The sequence below is a fragment of the Cyprinodon tularosa genome, unplaced genomic scaffold, assembly GCF_016077235.1.
Source record: "Cyprinodon tularosa strain WSP-4 unplaced genomic scaffold, ASM1607723v1 ctg74, whole genome shotgun sequence".
NCBI classification, from domain to species: domain Eukaryota; kingdom Metazoa; phylum Chordata; class Actinopteri; order Cyprinodontiformes; family Cyprinodontidae; genus Cyprinodon; species Cyprinodon tularosa.
The window spans coordinates 57,194-79,154 of record NW_024039496.1 but is presented as its reverse complement, the minus strand read 5'-3'; the positions used below and the strand labels follow the sequence as shown (position 1 = coordinate 79,154).

The window sequence follows — 21,961 nt, the reverse complement described above, 5'->3', positions numbered from 1 at the left end:
CTCTAAACTGTGTAACATTAAAAACAAAAGCCTCCGTGAATTATTTTAGAAATTCAGGTTTTGGACCAAGTCAAAGGTAAATGTGAATAGGAAGAAAATGGCACATAGTTTTAAAAGTTTTACCCAAACTTTTCAAAAGGTTTTTAAAGAATTCAGCTCCTTTCCATTTAATAAACTGTAGATGAATCTTATGCTGCAATAATAGTTTTTATGTTTATACCAGAGCTGTACATGTATGCCCATTTTCTTTGCCAAGAAGCTCATGCTCAGTCTGATTGGATAGAGAGCTAATGTGAGATTCAATTCCAAGCTGTGATTCTCAACTGGAGTCGTCATCAACCCTCAACATCAGTGTACACTGCAAAAACAATCTAGAAATAAGTAAAAATATCTTAAATTAAGTGTATTTACCCTTAATTTGACAAGGTAAATAAGAGGATTTGCCAATGGAAGGAGTAATTTTACTCTTAAAATAAGATAATTATGTAGATAAAATGCACTTGAAATAAGACAATGTAATTATTTTTCTTATTTTAAATGCAAATTGTCTTGTTCCATTAGCAAAGTGTCTCACTTACCTCCTCAATCCAAGAAAAAAATGCACTTATTTTAAGAAAAAATTACTTATTAAGATTTTTTTTTGCAGTGTTGACATATAGCAATAAGCGACATAATCAGTAAGCTTATCACCATCTGCAGCACACCCTATCAATCTGTGCTGCCAAAGAAAAAACACAACAAATAACACAAAAAATGCAGCCCCTTTGCTTGTGGCATTTATAAAAATCAAAACAAGTAAGAAGAAAATAGAAGGAGGAGAATGATGATGTGGTCTTGGCTAGAAAAACATTGCCAAGGTTAGTGCTATGATTTCTAAATTCATATATCTTGTTGGATGATGAAGAAATAATTTAAAAGCTACAGTTGCAAACAGGCACTACGTGTGACGTTAAATAAAATGGTGATAAGTGCCTTCCTATTGGTTGAGCAGTAGATGTAGGTCATAGCAGCTGTCACACTGTGAGATAGTGTTTCTAATTATCTAACACTGTCAGATATTTGTTGTAGGTTATCTTTGGTTGCGACAGGCTAACAGGTCATCCTGGAACTTCTTTCACACTGTGACATTAGACCACGGATTTAGGGTTATGACTTAAGATTTCTGTCCAACTTTCCTACATTTGTCATCTTACATCAATGACAGTTTAAAATAACAGGGTGCCTTCTGGCCAATCGTGTTGGCCGCATGTTTGAGGTGGTTCTCCTGCTGGAACGTAAAATTTCTCCCCATTCTAGTCATTTGCAGTCTCAAACTCAAATCCCATATCAACCAGTATTAAGGTCTATATATCTTTATCTCAATGGCCTCTGTCTCTATGCTAAAGGAAAATCTATCCACAGCATGATGCTGCCAACATCTTGTTTTACAGTGGCACTATTGTTTTCAGACTGATGTTCTGAATTTAAGATGTTATTTTGCAATCTAAGGTCTTCAAAGAGCTTATATATTTTGAGATAATTTTTAAAACAGCCTATAGATCAGTTAAATTCTGGATTTTATGTTTGTGCTTGTCACATAATGCCCTTTAAATGTAATAAAATATTGGTAAAAAGATCAAGGGAAATGGAAACTTCTTAAAGAATCTGGTAGTGGGAGTTAATTGTTAGAGTGAAAACTGTTTTTGCACTTGAAAAAACACACTTAAAATATTTGGGTTAGTGATGCATTAAAAAAGGGTTATTTTTATAAATCAGATTTCTCCAACTGATCTTTTTAAAATGCCAGTTCATGTGTCCCACAGAGATCGTGACAAGGCGGCTTATATCTCTCCCACATGTATCGAGTTGTCACAGCAGAAGCTACTTGTGGGTGATAAACAAAAACTGGTTTCAGCCTGATAGACTGAGTGATGCAGATAGAAAGGACAAAGACAGAAACAGAGTGGGATAAGAAACTTACATAAATGCTGGCTCATAGCCCTGAGTGTGGTCTACACCTCCAAAATAGAGTTAGAGATACTCCACAACCAGGTTCTTATTTTAAAAAAAACTCAACTCAACAGGTGTTGCCTCTTAGGCAAATCACTAAGCATGCAAAGCACATACTTAGTGATTTTTAACACTGATGTGAACAAAAGACATGAATACATTTGGTTGTCACAACACATGCAAACATACATACATTCATAAATGGCTACATACTGAAGACCTCCCTGATAATCTTGCATAAACACATGCCACAGAGGAGACTGTCTAGTATTCTGCCAAACAGACAGCATAGTGACAACATGACAAATGTCATTGGCAGACACGAACCAGTTCGTCCACTACTGCTGGGAAGGCACAATCCTGCATTTACCCCCCTGGGTAGATATGATGACAGCAAAGCGACAGAAAGCATTGCTATTATCTTTAAAAAAAAAAATCACACATTTAAAACACTGCTGTTGCCTGCAGCTATTATCAAACATGCTTCTGATAAAAAAAAAGTAAAAAAAAAAAAGAGTTTAAATCCTTTAAAGTGACTTGATGAGATTCTCAGGTACCAGAGTATGCTGTTCATGAATATGGTTCAATACATGCTTCCATATAATACTAGCTAGTTATTTGATTCACAGGGATCACTGAATAGACATTGTGGAACGTCACATCATCTAACCTCGCCTTCTCCCAGGTTTATGACTGACATTAGCCTATTCATAAAGTTGTCAAATAAATTATTCAATGGTGAACTCCATTAAGCTTTGTTATGTGTGCTGTCAAGCTTTGTGTAGTCATTTAAATTCTGTTTCTTCTGACTTCAGAATTGACTTAGACTTACATTTGAAGGACTTCAGACTCGACTGAGACTCGCGATTTCTGACTTGTGAACAATATTTTATTTTAAGTGTTTTTTGTTTTACTAACTTGACTGATCGCCGCTCGGCTTACCAGCACACAGCAGAGGTAAAAAAAAACGGTAGAGGGGCTGTCAAACAGTGACGTAGCACTGACGTCCCTTACGCAACGCTACGTGAAAGATATACTGGTCTCATTAACACAATGTAGGTATATCTGGTTTTGTCAGATAAACATTCAACATTGTCTCAACAGTTTTGTATTAAACTCAATGACGGTCTGCATTTTTAGGCAATCGTGCAAATCTAGGCCGTATTCTGACTTTAAATCTAGAAATCACAAGTGGGGGTATAGCTCAGTGGTAGAGCATTTGACTGCAGATCAAGAGGTCTCTGGTTCAACTCCAGATGCCCCCTCTTTCTTGTCTAGAGGCTTTAAGCATCTATAAAGTACTGCAGCTTCTCAATTAACACTACTGCTCTCATTAACGCAATGTAGTAATATCTGATTTAGTCAAAACTGTCTTGACGGTTTTATATTAAACTCAGAGATGGTAAGCATTTTTTGGGCAAACCTGCAAACTTAGGCCATATTCACTCTCGAAATATGTTCAAAAATGGAGGGTATAGCTCAGTGGTAGAGCATTTGACTGCAGATCAAGAGGTCTCTGGTTCAACTCCAGATGCCACCTCTTTCCTGTCTAGAGGCTTTAAGTGTCTATGAAGTACTACAGCTTCTCAAAAAAGAGTTTGCTTTCTACTGCTCTCATTAACACAATGTAGTGATATCTGATTTAGTCAGATAAACAGTCCAAATTCTCTTGACGGTTTTATATTAAACTCATTGATTGTCAGCATTTTTTGGGCAATCATGCAAACTTAGGCCATATTCACTCTGAAAATATGTTGAAAAAAGGGGGGTATAGCTCAGTGGTAGAGCATTTGACTGCAGATCAAGAGGTCTCTGGTTCAACTCCAGATGCCCCCTCTTTCTTGTCTAGAGGCTTTAAGCATCTATAAAGTACTGCAGCTTCTCAATTAACACTACTGCTCTCATTAACGCAATGTAGTAATATCTGATTTAGTCCAAACTGACGGTTTTATATTAAACTCACTTATGGTCAGCATTTTTTGGGCAATCATGCAAACTTAGGCCATATTCACTCTGAAAATATGTTGAAAAATGGGGGGTATAGCTCAGTGGTAGAGCATTTGACTGCAGATCAAGAGGTCTCTGGTTCAACTCCAGATGCCCCCTCTTTCTTGTCTAGAGGCTTTAAGCATCTATAAAGCTTCTATAAAATACTACAGCTTCTCAAAAAAGAGTTTGCTTTCTACTGCTCTCATTAACACAATGTAGTGATATCTGATTTAGTCAGATAAACAGTCAAAATTGTCTTAACGGTTTTATATTAAACTCACTTATGGTCAGCATTTTTTGGGCAATCATGCAAACTTAGGCCATATTCACTCTGAAAATATGTTGTAAAAGGGGGGGTATAGCTCAGTGGTAGAGCATTTGACTGCAGATCAAGAGGTCTCTGGTTCAACTCCAGATGCCCCCCTTTTCCTGTCTAGAGGCTTTAAGCGTCTATAAAGCTTATATAAAATACTGCAGCTTCTCAATTAACACTACTGCTCTCATTAACGCAATGTAGTAATATCTGATTTAGTCAGATAAACAGTCAAAATTGTCTTGATGGTTTTATATTAAACTCACTGATGGTCAGCATTTTTTGGGCAATCATGCAAACTTAGGCCATATTCACTCTGGAAATACATTGAAAAATGGGGGGTATAGCTCAGTGGTAGAGCATTTGACTGCAGATCAAGAGGTCTCTGGTTCAACTCCAGATGCCCCCTCTTTCTTGTCCAGAGGCTTTAAGTGTGTATAAAATACTAAAGCTTCTCAAAAGAAACTTTGCATTGTACTGCTCTAATTAACACAATGTAGTAATATCTGCTCTTGTCAGATAAACATTCAGAGATGGGTACTCGAGTTTGTTACTCGTGTCACATGTGACTATTTTTTTCTTCAAAATTAAAAAGCTTACCTATCATTACTAATGATCTAAATTGCCTTTTAAACTTTCATTCCTGTAGGCAAACATTTTGTCTAACTTTTCTCAATAATAGTTTTGTGAATTTTGTTTCCTTCCTCCTGACGTCAGTGATGTTGAAGGCCACATAGCTCATACGCTCAGCTATCCTTATTTTAGAAGAGTGATATCAGAGCTGTATAGCGTCCCTTATAAATATTCATTCTGTTGTCATTAATCAACTTTGAAACCTAATTTATGTTATGATATTGATCCCTTTTAGGGATTCAATTTCTGCCAAATCTGCCTTATGATCTTTTTTGTTTGGCACAGTGTAGCCAGATTAATTTAGCAACATGCTACATCACTTGTAATGGTGTTCCCAGGCCTGCAACGTTCCCTTCTTTAAAAAAGACGTTTTTACAACTCACTTCTAGATGTGTTTTGAAATTACAGTAAATCGCAATATAACCTTCCTCCTCTGCAGTTTAGATTATACTGCTGGAATTGTTGAGTAACCCATCCAAATCATAAATCCAGGTGTTCCAAGCTTTTTATTCACGAAATATAGCAACAAGGCATTCAGCTTCTATACAGATTTGTGAAATAGAAGCTTTTCCATTTTTCTATTAATGACTCTGGTCGATGTTCAGCCCTTATCTTTAAAAAAACAGGCAAATGACCTGAAAAAAAGAAAAAAAAAAAGCTTAATAAATTAAGCATGATGCCCATTATTGGATGAACAATTCTACAGTACCAGCTTTGTGGGGGGAATTCGAGTACACACCTGTGTACAAAGCAAGACCCAGACAGTCACTTAAATTGTTCAACACAAAACTTGTTCTAGACAAAACCTGCAGTAACAGGTTTTGTCTAGAACAATTTAAACGGTCTGCAAAGATCCCTGACTCAAATAGGGGTAAGAAAACACCCTAGAGATGAATTAAAGCAGGGATTGCAAGCCATGCAGTCTTATCCAACATCAATGTTTGGTGTCACGCGATGTGCTTCTTGAAGAATGATGAAAAAATACATCTGTGTGAGAAGGCAGATGTGTATTATTTCAATTAAATGGTCCCTGAAGTAGAAAAGAGAGTTCATTTATTTCTGATTAACTGGCTCAGTTCAGAGGCATATTCAGCCTTTTCCTAATTTGCTTTTGCAGAGGAAGGCCAATGTCCTTTCCCAGTCACCCAAAAATAAACTCCTCCTTGAAGTTTTGAAGCAGCGTGACCCTCCTGGCAAATTTAAGGCCACCAGATATCCTCAAGGAGTAGTTGTTGATATCAGAAACACCTGTGTGTTTGCTACGTAGGTGACGGTAAATGACGGACTATGTTGGCTTGAGCGGGAAGAAGAGCACTCTCTGGTCTCATTACAGAAAAGGTCATCATCTCCCATGTTAATGTGGGGCAATAAAAAGAGAACATTAGCTAGCACACAGACAGGCATGCACTCGTACTGTTGAAAGAACATATTTAAATCATGTCATCACTGAGCTAATTGCCTGTTTTTGCTTACAGACCTGCTGTGTGGTGTTGGGTACATTGCCTAAACAGATGCAAATGTGCAAAACCCATCCTGTTCCCTATTGCTTCATAACATGTTTACATCCAACCTTCTTGGAGCCAGGCTCCACTTCCTCTGCGCATTTTTCAGATCTGCAGGTTCTGCTTGTTCTGTTTTTTCTCTGTGTTTTTTTTTTTTTCTGGGAAGGCTGTGAGGAGCATGGGGGATGTGGCGGAAGAACAAGAGATATGTCCGTTATACACTGGTTTACAAGGACATACAAGCAGAAGGTTTTGAAGGGAAGAAATCTATAAGCAGCTTCTAGCTTTGGTAATCAAATGATTTATTATTTAAGGAGATTGGCAAAACAAATAATGCTTTTGGAATAAAAGATAATTCCTTCTTCTTTACATGAAGGTGGAAATATTTGCAGGACAAATCATTAATGGGTGAAAATAAAACCCATTATGTCCCACCTCGGGATATAGGTGTGGCAGCATCATGCTGTGGGGATGCCAGTACTGCAGCAGGGACCAACTTTAAGGGGATATAAATAGTTTTGCACAGCATCAGGACAAAAAGGCCCTACTTTGACCTCATCGCTTCATTAACTATTTATTATTCTGTTACCGATCTGATCATATACAATTGTCTTATGGTCTTTGTTTACATGACCTGATCACTATGTGGTTAAAGTAAAAAGAATAAGGCATCCATTACATGTATTTTATGTTATGCTATGAGTCCACATCATAGCTATCCACAACTATAAAGTTCTGAACCTTTTAAATAATTATGGATATATAAACTATCTTAACATGGCGGACGTTATACAAAAAAACAACGCAGACATTCAGCTTTTTGGTCAAAATTAAATACCTGGATCCTTTGCTGTTTCTTTTTCTTAAAGGAAGATTTGCGCTGATTAAATGTCTTTTGCTTTTTGACACATCTTCCAGTATATTCAGAAAAAGGCAATGAATCACAGCAATTATAATCAATTGTACTTGATTTGTGATTCAGTGTTGAGATGTTTGCTACCTTTCTTATCTCTATAATTCTGCCTTAAGTAAATCTGTTCTCAGACATCAGCATGTTAGTAGACAGTCAGTGTGGATCTAGGATTCACTTTATTAATTTAAATTTAGAAACTGCTCTAATTAGATCCTTTTATCTGAGTAGGAGATGTGTTCTTTTTTTCAAAATTTTGCTGCAGTGAGTAGTTCACTCTTTAAACACTATAGTTTTTTATGTAACATTATGCATTTTAGTTCCAGGCAACTTGAGAGTGTGCAAAGATATACGCTGATCTGGATTTTCAGGTATAAAATAGCACAATGAGACTGATCAACAGAGCTCATAATCTGCTTTTATCATGGGCTGCAAGATACTTTGAATAATGGTATGCTCTTATATTGCATTGCAAGCCTTGTTACAACAAATGTATATATGTGTTGTTAATTAAACAGCTTTATGCCATAAAATATTCACCAGATTATTTTTCCTACTGCAGATCTGGGAACTTTTTTCTCCTAAAGTTAATAACATTGGTTGCATAATATCTGATTAATGTTAGTAAAAAATATATTATGTTAATTACTACAAAATAGAAACATTTTACTGTGAGGGTTAAATAAACCATAGCAGTTATCCGCCATTATCATCATCAGATGCTAAATGACTGTTAAGAGTTTGTGCAGCAACTTAAGGAGCACAGTTGTTGCTTGAGAGAATAAACCCGCAGGCTACTGAATGTTATTTTGTCCGTTGAAACACTTGTCTCTCTTCCTTGGTTGTGTAACTTTGTTTGATAACGATAACAGATTATTTGTAAAGTTGTTTAATTGTTCTATTTTTTTTCTCAACCTTTCATTGTGATCAACATGTGTCTTGCTTTTCCCTTAGGGTCATAAATCTACCACAAAGACAAAAAAGAAAGTTAGTTGCCTTACATCTCAGTTGAGACTGAGATGTAAGGCAGAGACATGGATAGAATGCACAATGATCAATTTATTTTATTGATCTTTACACTTTGAGAAACTACTCCTTTTCCTTCCTGAAGATAATCTTGATGCAACAGGAGTAAACCTAAACCCTTCTCAGCAGTGAACAATTACAAGCAGCTAGAGCGACTGATTTCAATCCCAGCTTTCTCATAATCTGATGAGGAAATGAGCTTGGTCAACTCTTCATCGGTATAGAGTAACTGATGTTACATTACAGAAATGTGATCCGGTTCTGATTGTTTTCTCTTTGAAAATCTTTGGGCTTCACTAAAAGAAGATAAAAAAATGTGTTGGTAGAAGCATTTTTCTGTGACGAATCATAAACTGATTTGAAAGTAAGAAAAGTGTAAAACAGCAGTATCCTGCAGTGCTTTGTGTTGGACTTTCACATAACAATCCATACCAAATAAATAAAATTTGTGTTTATAATCTGACATCAAGCTTTAAGAAGCTTAGGGATGTAACAAGTGGCGAGGAGATGTAACAGCTTTTTGAGGACAGAGGTTAACCTTTTTGTCCACAGGTGTATTCCGTAGATGTATAAAGCTATTGGAAAGGTTTAAGTCAAGTATTTTATTGTATTTTTTTTAATAGCCACTGACACAGATCAAAGATAAAACTTTTATTCTATCCAATAAAACCCAAAAGAACAGCTCAGTATTTTTTCCATCCATGGTCCCTATCTTTTTGGATTTGTTTAAAAAAAAAAAAAGCAAATTCTTTATGCTGCAAATATACTTGCAGATGCCTCATGTTTGCAGCATCAGTATGTGAAATTCCACTGCACAGCTTTATCATCCATCAAAACAATCTGTCATTAACGAGCAAATGACATAAACAACACCCTCAGCCCAACGGAAAGCTGCTTACATAACCTTAAAGGAGCATCAGCCAAAAGACGAAAAAGTGTCCCCACAAGAAGTTCAGCGCTACAAAGATGAATTCAGCAAGTCTCTGTGTAAAATATGTGCTGCATTATTTATTGACAGTGTTACACAATCTCCATCGTCAGCAGCAGAGGTTTTCTTGCTTATGAGGTACAATGATTAATTTAAGTCTCTACAGAAAAGTAAAAACCGAAAACAAAATATACATCCAGAAAAAAAAAAAAAAATCAACTTTAACAAAAATAAACTTAGTACATTTATGTTTATATGTGAACAGGTTTGCAGTAAAAACCACGTACAGTATCAAACATGTATGTGAAAATGATCAATTATATATCATAAAAAAATTGACTTTTTAGTGCAAGGGTTTTACAATATAAAAATACTGTGGTGTAAATGTCTCTCAGTGTAGTGAGAGGGTTAGAGGTGGGTGTCGGCGATGGGGATCCTCCTTAGCTCCACGATCTGGGAGTTGGAGACACTGCCTCCATCCTGGCTTCCAGGTATGGACTCGTTATCGCTCACGTTAAGGCCAGTCCCTGAAACAGATTTAATGGCGTATATGAAGACCTGATTATCTGCAAAGTGTCTCAATCACCTGACCCTGACCGCCCCCATGTGCATACTGCATGAGTTGAAAAAAAACATATTTCTGTCTCGTTGGTTTAGTATGTACCTGTTGAACCGCCGTGATGTTAAGTAACATAACTCTTATCACTGAGTTTACTGTACCTGAGGAGTCATAGTAACAAGACGAGAATAGAGCAGACAGACGGACCCAGATTAAGCACTAAGTGACTCTTTTTATGTGAAAAGATAAGTCAACTTGTTGGCTTGCTGGTAAAACATTGACAAATTGAGCAATAAACTGGTGTATATGGTGCTGTCCACAGCAATTCTATAAAAAAATGTTTTTTTTAATTGAAATTAACTTATTCAAGGTAATTTAAAGACTAACTATTAAATGCAGAAATGCTTTATATTCTAACTTCAAGTTAACATTGGTGTACAACATATGAGCAATATGTTTTGTACCAAATTTATTCACCTTATGAAGTAAAACGGTTTCAGAAGTTTTCTAAAAAGCTAAGGTGTTTTTTTAAAGTTAGTGAAAAACAAACTGTACCAACTTTACCAATAATATGAGTTTTCATTACATATTTTTCATCTTTGCACAATATTTTAAAAAGTTTAGTGAGAAAGTCACACAGTTCTCAGTTAAACTTTAACAAAAGTTTTAGGAGCTAAAGGCAGGGTTTGGCAGACAAAGTTCCATCATGGTGGTCATCATCATCATCCTCATCATCCTCATCATCATCATCATCATCAGCTATTATAAGAATAATAATAAAAGAAATAATGGGTGTGGAGGCCTAGTGGTTAGGGCATTCTGAGTTAAAGCCCCACTCCCACAGACTGTCACTCTGGGTCCCTGAACAAGACCCTTAACCCCACACTGCTCCCAGGGCACCGCACTGTTGAAGCCCACTGCTTTCCAAAGGGATGGGTTAAATGCAGATTGAATTTCATTGCTTTGCACTTGGGACAGTGTAATGACAATTATGTTGTATTAAATTCTAAAAGCTGCCAGTCAACTAAATCTTAAATAACTTTTGTGTTATTTGCAAATTTAGTAAATAAGAAGAGGAGAGCCCTTATGTTGTGTATTTTTAAATGCTATAAAGATATAATTGATCTCGATCTTAGTTGTTCTACCCTGATAGAGAAATTTTAAAACAGCAGTTTGAGTTTCAAAACCTATTATTCTATTGGAAAGGAAAGTAAATGATAAAAAAGAAACCAATTAAATGCAATATAAAGACTGGTAAAAAAAACTAGCATGGTTAAACACATATTGACCGTATTAAAACTGCAATATGTGGCAAGTCCTTTCATGGATATATGGAAGTACATGCAGGATTTCCCACTGTTGACAGTGTACGTGTGAAGCTCTGTGTTTGCATGTTAATGGTTTACTACCAAATGAAGTGTCTGAAAACCCTTATTACAGCTCTGCTTACTGACCCCGGCCTGGTGTCGCCTGTTATATAAACCCGATTATCTTTCCTTCTAACAGAGTTTGTTGAGATGAGCTGAACGTGTATGTTCAATGCGACACGTCTAAATGCATATAGGGGTGGGGTCAGTGGGTTAAGATTACATGGAGGAATGCTGATATGACTGGAATATATACAACTGATTAAGTTTATATCATAACTTCAGAAGAGCCGGTAACCTCTGAAAAACAGAAAATAGGAATCCATAGCCTTGTTGTTTAGTAGTTGATAATTTTTCCTAAAACGCTGGTGTTCAACAGAAATCCAGCGAAGGGCGGGATGTTCTCAAGATTAGGAAATACTCAGAGATGACAGTGAAAAACATCTCTTTCTGTCTGCACACAATAACCAGGAGGGTTGGAGTCTGCCTGTTTTTCACTGGCTGTAAAACTATCCTCTGACCCTTCTTGACTTATTAACACCCATAGGTCTCTAAAACCCAACACCTATCACCAAGGACTTCTAATTTGACTATCCCCATAGTTACAGGTGTCATTTTTCAGATGTAGGATAGCTGGTCTCAAACAAGCTAAAACCTTAAGTATAGTTAAATAAATAAAAATAGATTGTTCAAAAACATTGCGTTCAAAAGTGGAGCTCAAGGTTTAAGCAGTAACGTGAAAAACTAAATAATTTCTCTTCAACACAATCTGACAAAGACAATGGAATCAATAAAAACTATGATTGGTGTGTTTATTTGCACCTGTTAGGGGCTGCTTCCTCGCCAGATGATTGGGCCTAATATTCTCTCTCAGAGCATCCGCATAAATAAAAGAGATGGGATCTCAGCATTCTAAAAACTGAAATTCTTTAAACCACAATTTGGTAATTTCTAGCTTGATTGAGCATGGTGTCAAAAAACAAAAATGGATAAAGAAGCTGCTAAAACATCTGAAGCTGTAGATAAGCTGAAAGCAGACATTGGTCAACAAGCTAATGAATTTTAAGCCATGCTTAAATGAAAATGACTCCCCATTGGTCAGGTTCCCGTCCAGACATTAAAATCAAACATGCCGCAGCAACAAAGATAATTTCAGGAGAGACAGAAAAAATCTCTTTCCAACAGATGACCTTCAAATCCTCAAGCTGCTGATTTGTTCCATGTTTGTTAAAAACATTGCTCACAGATACATCCTGCAAAGCATCACAATGATTAGAGATGTGCATTAGTGCTTGCTTGTTGTGCCCTGAGCTCAGTGAACAACAGTTTCCATGGTATCAGAGAAGTATTAAAGTCAGCAGAGGAATACAGATCAGAGCTCTTTCTAATAGATTAATCGATGGAACAGATAGTGTGAGCTTGGCAAGGAGGAGGAATTACAAGGTGCTAATCATTTGGGCACTTAATTACATATTCTTAATAAACAACAATTGAAGAAACAATTTCTTAAAGCATATCTAAGTATTTTTCAGGAGAAAGTTAAACATATTTACTTCCAGATTTTTTTTGTAACCTAAATTGATGCATAAATCAGTTACTTCTGCTTAAAGGTGCCTAATCATTTACTATGGCTCTTAAAAAAAAAACTATATGCCCATGTAAAAATAAAAAATACACCAGAGAATCCTCCTGATCGTGTTTACTTAGTGGTTTTTTTAGTCTGAAATAATTTTTGCACCGGGATTGAACAGCAGGCAAACCTTATTCTGTGTCGTCACCATCTGCTGGCAACACTTACTCATGCATCCATCAGGAGGCAGGTTATGCTGTTTAAGCTCCTGCTTTACCAAATCTAGCATTCATAAATTATTCCGAGCCAGACTCATGCCTTATTCAATCATCCAATATTCTTTTGTACCTTTTGATACTTTTCTTCTTTCTTGCTTGGCTTCCTTATTTTCTTGTTTGCCAGCATGTGCAATAACTAAAAGACTGTGTGGTTTTATTATAGTAAATTGCATCTATTGAAAGTAAATTTAAAAAAAGGAACCTCAAGTGAAAAAATCAAGGCTATAAGGGACCTTCTTGCAGTGCTTTGGAAAAGTATGGACGAGTAAAGAAACCAAGGTAACTCTGGAGGAGCTGCAAAGAAATCTGCGGTCAGGATACCATTTTGTAATGCAAAATCAAAGCCACTGATGGATAAAGCCAAGGTTTATTTGCAGTTTATCACAAACAAATTATGGGCACAGCTAGAAGATCTTCTGGTCAGATGATACCAAAGTAAATATATCTGGCCTACCGGCAAAATCCTTTGAGAAGAAAGCTAATAATTCACATTAGAATGAACACAATGTCTGCACAGTGAGACATGGTGAATTAGGGAGACTGATGGAGCTAAATACAAGAAAATAAACAGTTCGAAAGACTTTTGGCTGAGCAAGAGGCTAACCTGCCAGTAGGACACTTTAGATCAAAACTTGAAAGTTAAAGTTTACACATGTTCCCCACTCTGTTTGATAGAACTTGAGCAATAAATGTAGTAGAATAGGCAAACAATTTAGTCCTCTGACATGTAAAGATTAAAACCCAAATCACTTTAAAATGTAATTAGGGCAACAGGTTGCTCTAATCACAGCTGAAAGTTGGAAGGGTAACTCCATCTAAAAAGACTCAAGACGTATGAATAATTTAGCGAGGTACTTTAAATTCCCAGTTTAGGACAATTTACGAAACCTTTAAATATTCTGCGACCTCATCATAAAGAATCTGGAAGAAGGTTCAATGTTGGGTAAGTAAATGCTATATTAGTGTTATCTACATACAAACGTCGATAAAAATAATAAGCAGTGTTGACTTTCAGTATTTGGGGGAAAAATTGATGAGTTGCAGACAGAAGAAATTTAAGAATAGATAATAATCCTCACCAGTTTTTAAGGCAAAGATGAGGTCATCAAATTCCTGCGACTCTTCATCTGTGGTCACCAGGTTGGTGTTGATGAAGCTCCCCTCTGTGGTGAACGTTTCCATCACAGGGCTTGGCTTAAACGCACTGGCAGGCTGAATACTGGTCCGCAGAGATGATCGCTCCCAGTCTGCTGAAATCTAAAAAAAAAAAAACAACACTATCACATTTTCTACCTTCAATAAATACTTAGACTAGTGCTGGCATTAGTAAGGAGTTTTAAAAGATTTTTTTTTTACTTTAATTACAGTAGAATAATCTTATACCGAAGATTTAAGACAAATCAGATTTAGTTTGGAGAAACATGTCCCATGGTAAAAATTTATTGATTTATCAGTGCTAAAATAATAAGTTGCTTTTACTAAAGGACAAAAACTCATTTGTTGAGACTTTCGATTTAAACCATTACGTGAAACTTTCTTAGTTAAACCTTGTAGTCAAACTTTATTTAACTGCCTCTACAATGCCAGTGTTATGCATGATTGTCTGTGTTTTTTTTTATGTTTTGCTGATGTACAGCACTTTAAACTGTCTTAATACTGAGATGTGGTTTACAAAATAACTTGCTTTGCCTTTTGTGATTCAGGACTTTCTACTTCCATAGAGTAGAAACGTGACATGACATAAAAATACATTGATTTTTATTCTTTAAAATGGGAAAAGACTATGGAACATGGCATTTACCTAAAGCAGAACGTCTTCTAATCTCAAACAAGAGGAAAATACAATAGGTCTGAAGCAATGGTAATGTGAGAAACGACACTGGACAAACAGGTTTATCTTGTGAGTACATTCAGTGAGTAGGATGTTGAGGGAGGTAAAGCAAATTTACATACAACTACTCATATAATAGTAACTAAAGTAATGTATGGTCATGTGGCCTCACACCCACTGTTAAGTATGGATCAGTGATGTCATGGGTCTGGTTCTCTTTTAGAGATTTTAGTAAGAATACATGACAAAATGAACCTTTGGAAACTGAAGAACCTTTTATAAAATGTCTAAAAGTCTCTGCAAGAAAAAATAGATAAATAAAAGGGTTTTCTCTTTTTCCGTCAAAATTCAGTTTGTTTATTTTCACTTTCAGATTTGTAATTCAGTTTCAATTTGATTTAGTTTTTTTGTGTGTCAGACCTCCAAGTCTTTTAGCCACAGAGCAACCAAGCAGACTCACCATTTTACTTTTCTCAGGTTAAACATATTTCAGTATTTTTCAGCTGAAGCTGTGGAGCATATATACGCTTGGCTAAAGTTAAACGAGAAAAATGATGGGATAATTATAATATATCTGCTACACAGAGCTATTAGCTAAATTGTGTTTTGTGCTGCCAGTGTTATGTCATCCTATGTTTCCCCATTGATATGTTTGACATGATTATTGACTTCTGCAAAGCTCATGAATGCTCCCTGAGCCTGGAAGGTGTTTAGCTCCTAACCAATAATTAAAGTTTACTGAATACATGTTGAAACCAAAGCATTGAAATTCAAATTAAACAAATTTCTTATCTTTGTAAGATATTTATAACATGTTTTTGATAAAAAGTTATATAAATACAAAAATTGTACTCTAGCTGATGTGGTAACAGAAATAAATACGAAGCAAGTGTACGAGTCTCATTATAGCTACATCTGTCAAGTGTGTAATTCTGAATGTGATGAGTGAGGGTCACACAGAGTACAGGCTAGGCGACGCACAGGGTCAGAGCGTGTCCACAGGGTGAGTAAGCTCACTGGGTTTAGGGTTTCATGGTGAATCCAAGCACCATGACAAACCAACTTCTCTAGCACAGTGTGGCGAAAATAAGCATTTAATTGGATGCGTTAATATAGCAAAAGACACAATCGAAAATAGTTATGAGGCATTGAAGCATTTTTTTTCTTCTGACTAAAGCGTATTTTAGTTTAATCTTCATCAGATGACTCCTTCCATCTTGTTTAACTGTGATCCTTCCAAATGCCTAATTTGACCATGTCTGCGTGAGTACGTGTTGGACAAGACTGTAAGCCTTGCTGGGCTCTGACTGGTACACCCTCCAACACAGCCACACACACGAGGTGATTTAAGCACCACCAGGCACCACAAATGAATTATATTAACTTTAATGGAGAAAATGAGTTGATGTCTGCATTTTTTTTTTGTTCAGACATGATTTATCCATAATCCCTTATTCTTATTGCTTTGTGTCTGTCTATCAGTTTGTGAAACAGGGAGTCATGGGACCTTTCCACTGAAGGCATGCTTGCCTGCTCTGTTTTTTCTGACCATGCCTTGCTTAAATCTCAGGAGGGCCGAGTGTGCTCTCAAGAATAAAATGTGATTATGTGAGGAGGGGGTGACTGAAAAAGAAAAAAGGGAGGAGAGGGTTCCCAGGAGTCGCGTCTCACCCCGCCCCTTATTTTTCGCTTCATATCTCCTTATAGGGTATTCTCTTGGGAAAAGTTGCTGAGGAGTTACCACAGAAGTGCTACACTCCTGTGTGTGAACAGAGTGTTTTTACATGGGCTCATGTGCAATGTGCCAGTCTGATAGAAAGGTCACAGGGGGATTTGATGTGGGAGTCAGGAAGACACACAATTCAGCATGTACAAACTACAACAAAGTGAGAGGCCATGGGAAGGGAGAGTTTGAGTAAGGAAGGACAAAATGATGCTGAACGATAAGGAAATGGCATCATAGGAAAATAAAAACCGACCATGAGAAAACAAGACAAGAGTATTTAGGAGGAATTTAGAACAAAAAAGGAAACTGTCTTCCTAGAATGAATGAAAGCAAGGCCAGAGGCCCCCACTTTAACATCTGAAGCGAAATAAAGATGAGGTTGATAGAAAGATTTTCCAACCTCATGAAGGATGAGGAGCTAATCTGAAATTATTAAATAGTTAACATAAACAGATAAGAGTCCTTGTCCAGTCTAGAGAATGGTGGCTAAAACATGGGCCTGTCTGAATTTAACTAGAATTTTGCACACACAAAAAAAATCTGCTAACCTCAAAAGTAAAAAAATAAGAAATAATAAAAACAGTAAAGAAATGTTCCAGTTACATGTACCTTAAAGGGATGGTCAGGCGATATTGTTAAAAAAAGTAATTACCTATTTTTTTTTTCTCAAAACTGAACAAATAACTCAGGTTAATTGCTATTTTCATATATATTATTAGTAAAAGCCTATACTATTGCAATAGATCAGATTAATTTACCCTAAGCCTTTTTACCCATATTTTCAAGAGTTGCCAATTTATGTGAATGGCACTAAGTGGTTTTATCCATTTAGGATGACAGATTAAGCTCTGCATACCTCCTCCATGGCGCTGATGAGATTCTGTGTTGATTTGCTTATATCACTTCCTACAGTCGTTGGTCCCCCTGCTTGAAAGGTTGAGTCAGGGCGGTCATTACCATTCATCTCTACGGTGTAACTCGCTTTAGTCGGCCAACACAGCTGGTTGTGCATGATGAAGTACGCTGCAAACACATACAAGCCCTGAAAAGAAAAAAGATGAGGATCAACGTAGGGAAAGGAGATGTTTGCACCTTTCAAAGAAAATTTTGTCTCTAGTTTGTAACTGTTCAACAAAAATACATTAACGACATCAATGCAATGATTAATAATTATAATACACACACAAATTTTCAGCCGAATCATCCAGGGATACTTCATCCATTAGCAATGACATCATTCCCTCTATCACCCTCTTTTCATGACCGAAACTTTCTCAGACAACAACACCGGGCTGGGAATTACACAGAGACACCAGGCTGCCAAATACAACAAGTCTTTCCGGCATTTCGCAACACCTATCAGGAGGTAATGACTAAGAGGGTCACAACATTACAGAACATAAACTGTGAAGGTGTGTAAATCTCTAACTTTCATAGTAGATATTGTTGTTACAAATATCTATCTTAAGAAAAATGCTTAAATGTTTTACGAATGATCAAAACTGCAATAAAACTGAGAAAGACAACAACAGACAGAGTAGAGCTGAGACTCAGCATATACACACGTGGTGAAAATATAATGTACCCCTCGTTTTATCCAGGAACAGCCTACAATGGTAGCAGAAATAAATGGAATCTGAAAAAGTAATGATTAAAAAGAAATCTCTGATAATGAACAAATCAAAGTCAGACATTGCTTTTCAATCATACATTAAAAGAATGATTCAAAAAAATAAACTCTTGAAACAGACAGGGACAGAAATGATGATACCCCTAGAAAACACAAGAATGTGACCAAATGTTAAATCCAGGTGAGTCCACTAATTAGCATCACAGGTGTCTACAATGTTATAGTCAGTCGATATATCTAGGGCTACAGGTAGCACTGTGTCGTTTGGTGAAATGGTGTGTACCACACTCAACATGGACCAGAAGAAATTATGAAAAGAGTTGTCTCGGGAAACTACAAATGAAATGATAAACAAGCATGTTGAAGGTAAAGGCTAAAAGGCCATCTCCAAGCAGCTTGAAATCCTGTGACTAGAGTTGAACATATAATTTAGAAATTTAAGATCCATAGGACATTAGCCATCTCCCCGGAACGTGAAACATGAATGCCAAATGGCCTGTACTTATATAGTGCTTATTCAAGTCAAAAGACTTGACCAAAGTGCTTTTCATTACATTCAATCATTCACCCATTCATGCACACACTGATGGTGGTAAGCTACCTTGTAGCAACAGCTGCACTGGAGCTCACTGACAAAAGCGAGGCTGCCGTAAACTGGCGCCACCCGGCCCTCTGACCACCAGAGGACAAAAGACACTAAAAGCTGGAGCTTGATCGGTTAACATTTCGGTTTCAGGGCAAACTCCTGCATCCGGCACCACTCGTTGCCCAGAAAAACTTCTAAAGAGATTATAGGTGAACTTGAAGCTCAAGGATCATCAGTGACAGATCACACCATCCGTGGTTGTTTGAGCCAAACCTGACTTAATGGCAGATGACCAGAGACACTATTGTTGAAAACAACAAACTAAAAACTATAAATGCCAGACTAAAATTTGCCAAACTACATGTTGACCGGCCACAATCCTTCTAGGAGAATGTACTAAGGACAGATGAAACAAAAAAGACTTTTTGCCATGCATATCAGCTTAATGTCAACAGAGTGAAAAATGACACATATCAAGAAAAGAATACTTTCCTGACTGTGAATCATTGATGTATTATGTTCAGGACTGCTTTACTTGATATGACATCGGGTGTCTTGATCTCTGACACAGACTATTCTGAAATGGCATTTTATGATCCATTATCTTAATCCAACTGAGCATCTCTGGATGGAGCTTCTCCTGCATATCGAGAGGAGTGAACTAAAGTGGCTCAGGCCATAAATTGCATGGATGCCTTCCTCGGGAGGTGTTCTAGGAAGGAGGCCGAGGGGACAACAGAGGACCCACTGGAGGGACAATGTCTCATGGAAGAAGTTTCTAAGAAGAAGGAAGTCTAGGAATCGCTGCTGACACTGATGCTCCCGCGACCCACTCCAAGATGAAGAAGTTGACAAAGAATATGGGGGAGTGGTTGCCTAGGGGTCAGAGCATTGTGCTTGGTCCTAGAGGTTCTCAGTTCAAGACCCGCAGACTGCCTCTATGGCTCCCTGAGCAAGACCCTAAACCCAAGACTACTACCAGGGAGCCAACAGTGGTAGCCCCCTGCTCCCCAAGTGGATGGGTTAAATGCACAGAGTTTATTTCCCATTGTGGGACAATAAAGAGATTTACATTTTGAGCAGCTGAAACATGATGTCTGGAAAAAGCACCCTTCCAACCTGAGACAACTGGAGCAGTTTGCTCATTAGGAGTGGGCCAAAGTACCTGCTTAGAGGAGTAGATGCCTCACTGACTATTTCAGGAATCATTTGATTGCAGTGATTGCCTCAAAAGCCAGTACAACAAAATATTAGGTTATGGGTATTGTCATTTTTGTCCAGGCATGTTTCATGGGTTTATTTTTGAAAACCATTCTATTGTAGCATGGTTGAAAGGAATGTCTGACTTTTATGTCTTGATTTTCATAAAATCTTTAATGATTATTTGTACTGTCAAATATTTGTGATCGTGGTGAGCTTTTCTTTAATTAAATGAAGGGTGATACAGTCATGATGGTTTTTTCCCCCCGCTGTTGTATGTACATTTTTCAGATGGTGGACATGCTGTGATGATTAATCTCAGTGAAAAGGGCAGTTACACCAATGCAACCAGTACGAAATATACATCTGGAACTGTGACCTCAGCTGCCACACAAGGTAGTCAAAGTAATAGTTCTTCCCTGGATGTTTTGGATGCAGAATTATAAACAACATGGTTAGTTATGATTAGTAGTCCCAAAAAAAGAACAATAACCTTAACTGGAAAGTGCTAATTAATGAGCACCTGGTGAAACTGCTGCAAAACAGTCAACAGATGTAAAAACATATCTCACAGATCTCACAGGTCATTACGAGTTTAAAAGTGCTGTCTTAAGTTGAAAAAGATTATAGTTGGGAATATTAAAATAGGATATATGGTGTTCCTTTGGGAGAGGTTTATTTATATAAAACAGTTTATCGTAACATCTTTGACCTTAGCAGGAAGAGCGTGTACTCCCCTGCAATGCAATGGGTTTAATACAACACATTATGCTTTATACCCGTTAAACATAAAAATTTGCCCACTTATTTGAATCTATATGACACATACAGCACCAAGTCTGCTAATTCATGTTGCTATCTATATGTGGGTGATTAGCATAGATCATTAGTAAGCTGTTTAGCCTGAGGAACAGGCTTTACAACCATAGGCCTGTTACATAAGTGTTCCTGATTACAGAAGAGACTTCAGAGGTGGAAAGCAGATTCCTGAGCAGAGGACAGAGGAGGTGTTGAAGAAATAAATAAGGAACAGGAAAATAAATATTTGAGAGAGGGAATAAAGACAAAGTGGTATAGCAATGAAATACTATTTATAGAAGGGGGGCTGAAAAAGATTATCTTAGGGCTTTTTCAACAGCTGGCACTTTTCAATGTTTTTTTAAGTTTCACAAACACTTTTTTTTAACATGTAACAGCTTCCCAACCCTCCTCCACGTCACAAGTCAATGGCTACACAATACATATCACAGATTGCTCAATATCTTCTCACCAAGTTTAGGGAAAAGGGCACATATAATGTTAAGTATTAGCAGGATAGTCACTAGCAGTATTAATAATAATAATACATAGTCCCATATCCTAATCTATCAATACTCCTTTCCAGGAGTATTGATAGATTAGTCCCCCCAACCACAGGTCAGATGTGGGCACTGAGTCTTTCTTTCAACCTCTTAAAATCAGTCTTTAACGCCATACAAAACAAAAACAGCTATTTTAATACATTTATTGACTTATAAAACACTGGGGGTCCCAATAATGGCAACAAGTGAATCTGGTCGGCCAGTGTTTGCCCAACATAATAAAAAAAAAGTTAGATTCCCTTCCAAAATTAGCGAAGCTAGTCCCATGACCGAAAGGAGTATGTAAAGTAGCCTATAGCAGCCTTACTGCAGTAGAGACTGGAGACAGACTTCAATATTCTAAAGGTATTTTAGATGGTAGACTCAAAAAATGCCAAATATTTAATTACAAATCTGTGTTTACTGTATATCAAACCTCACTGTTTGTAGATCCAACTTTTGAAATTTCAGCTGCATCACTTAAGTAGAATGCCTCTGTCAGCTTTGCACATTTCTCTCTACTTAATAGCTCATGTTCAGTCAGACTGGATAGACGAAGAGTTTTTAAATTGTTTTTACCAAGT

The 21,961-nt window shown here is 37.0% G+C and overlaps 1 protein-coding gene and 4 non-coding genes across 5 annotated transcripts in view; 4 read left to right on the top strand and 1 right to left on the bottom strand.

The window, feature by feature from the left end:
- Positions 1 to 3,182: 3,182 nt before the first annotated feature.
- On the top strand, positions 3,183 to 3,254 carry trnac-gca. Its single transcript has one exon. It is a non-coding gene; the product is annotated as a tRNA-Cys (tRNA).
- A 499-nt stretch (positions 3,255 to 3,753) lies between these two features.
- On the top strand, positions 3,754 to 3,825 carry trnac-gca. The gene has a single exon. It is a non-coding gene; the product is annotated as a tRNA-Cys (tRNA).
- A 198-nt stretch (positions 3,826 to 4,023) lies between these two features.
- trnac-gca lies at positions 4,024 to 4,095 on the top strand. Its single transcript has one exon. It is a non-coding gene; the product is annotated as a tRNA-Cys (tRNA).
- Positions 4,096 to 4,628: 533 nt separating this feature from the next.
- On the top strand, positions 4,629 to 4,700 carry trnac-gca. The gene has a single exon. It is a non-coding gene; the product is annotated as a tRNA-Cys (tRNA).
- A 4,629-nt stretch (positions 4,701 to 9,329) lies between these two features.
- LOC119773018 (adhesion G-protein coupled receptor V1) overlaps positions 9,330 to 21,961 on the bottom strand; it is a 63,257-nt gene continuing 50,625 nt past the window's right edge. Inside the window, exons 11-13 of the mRNA XM_038269802.1 lie at positions 17,478 to 17,663; positions 14,144 to 14,321; positions 9,330 to 9,817 (exon numbers count right to left, since the gene is read on the bottom strand). Of these exons, the coding sequence (XP_038125730.1) occupies positions 9,699 to 9,817; positions 14,144 to 14,321; positions 17,478 to 17,663 (483 nt within the window). The 3' untranslated portion in view covers positions 9,330 to 9,698. The remainder of the gene's footprint in view (positions 9,818 to 14,143; positions 14,322 to 17,477; positions 17,664 to 21,961) is intronic.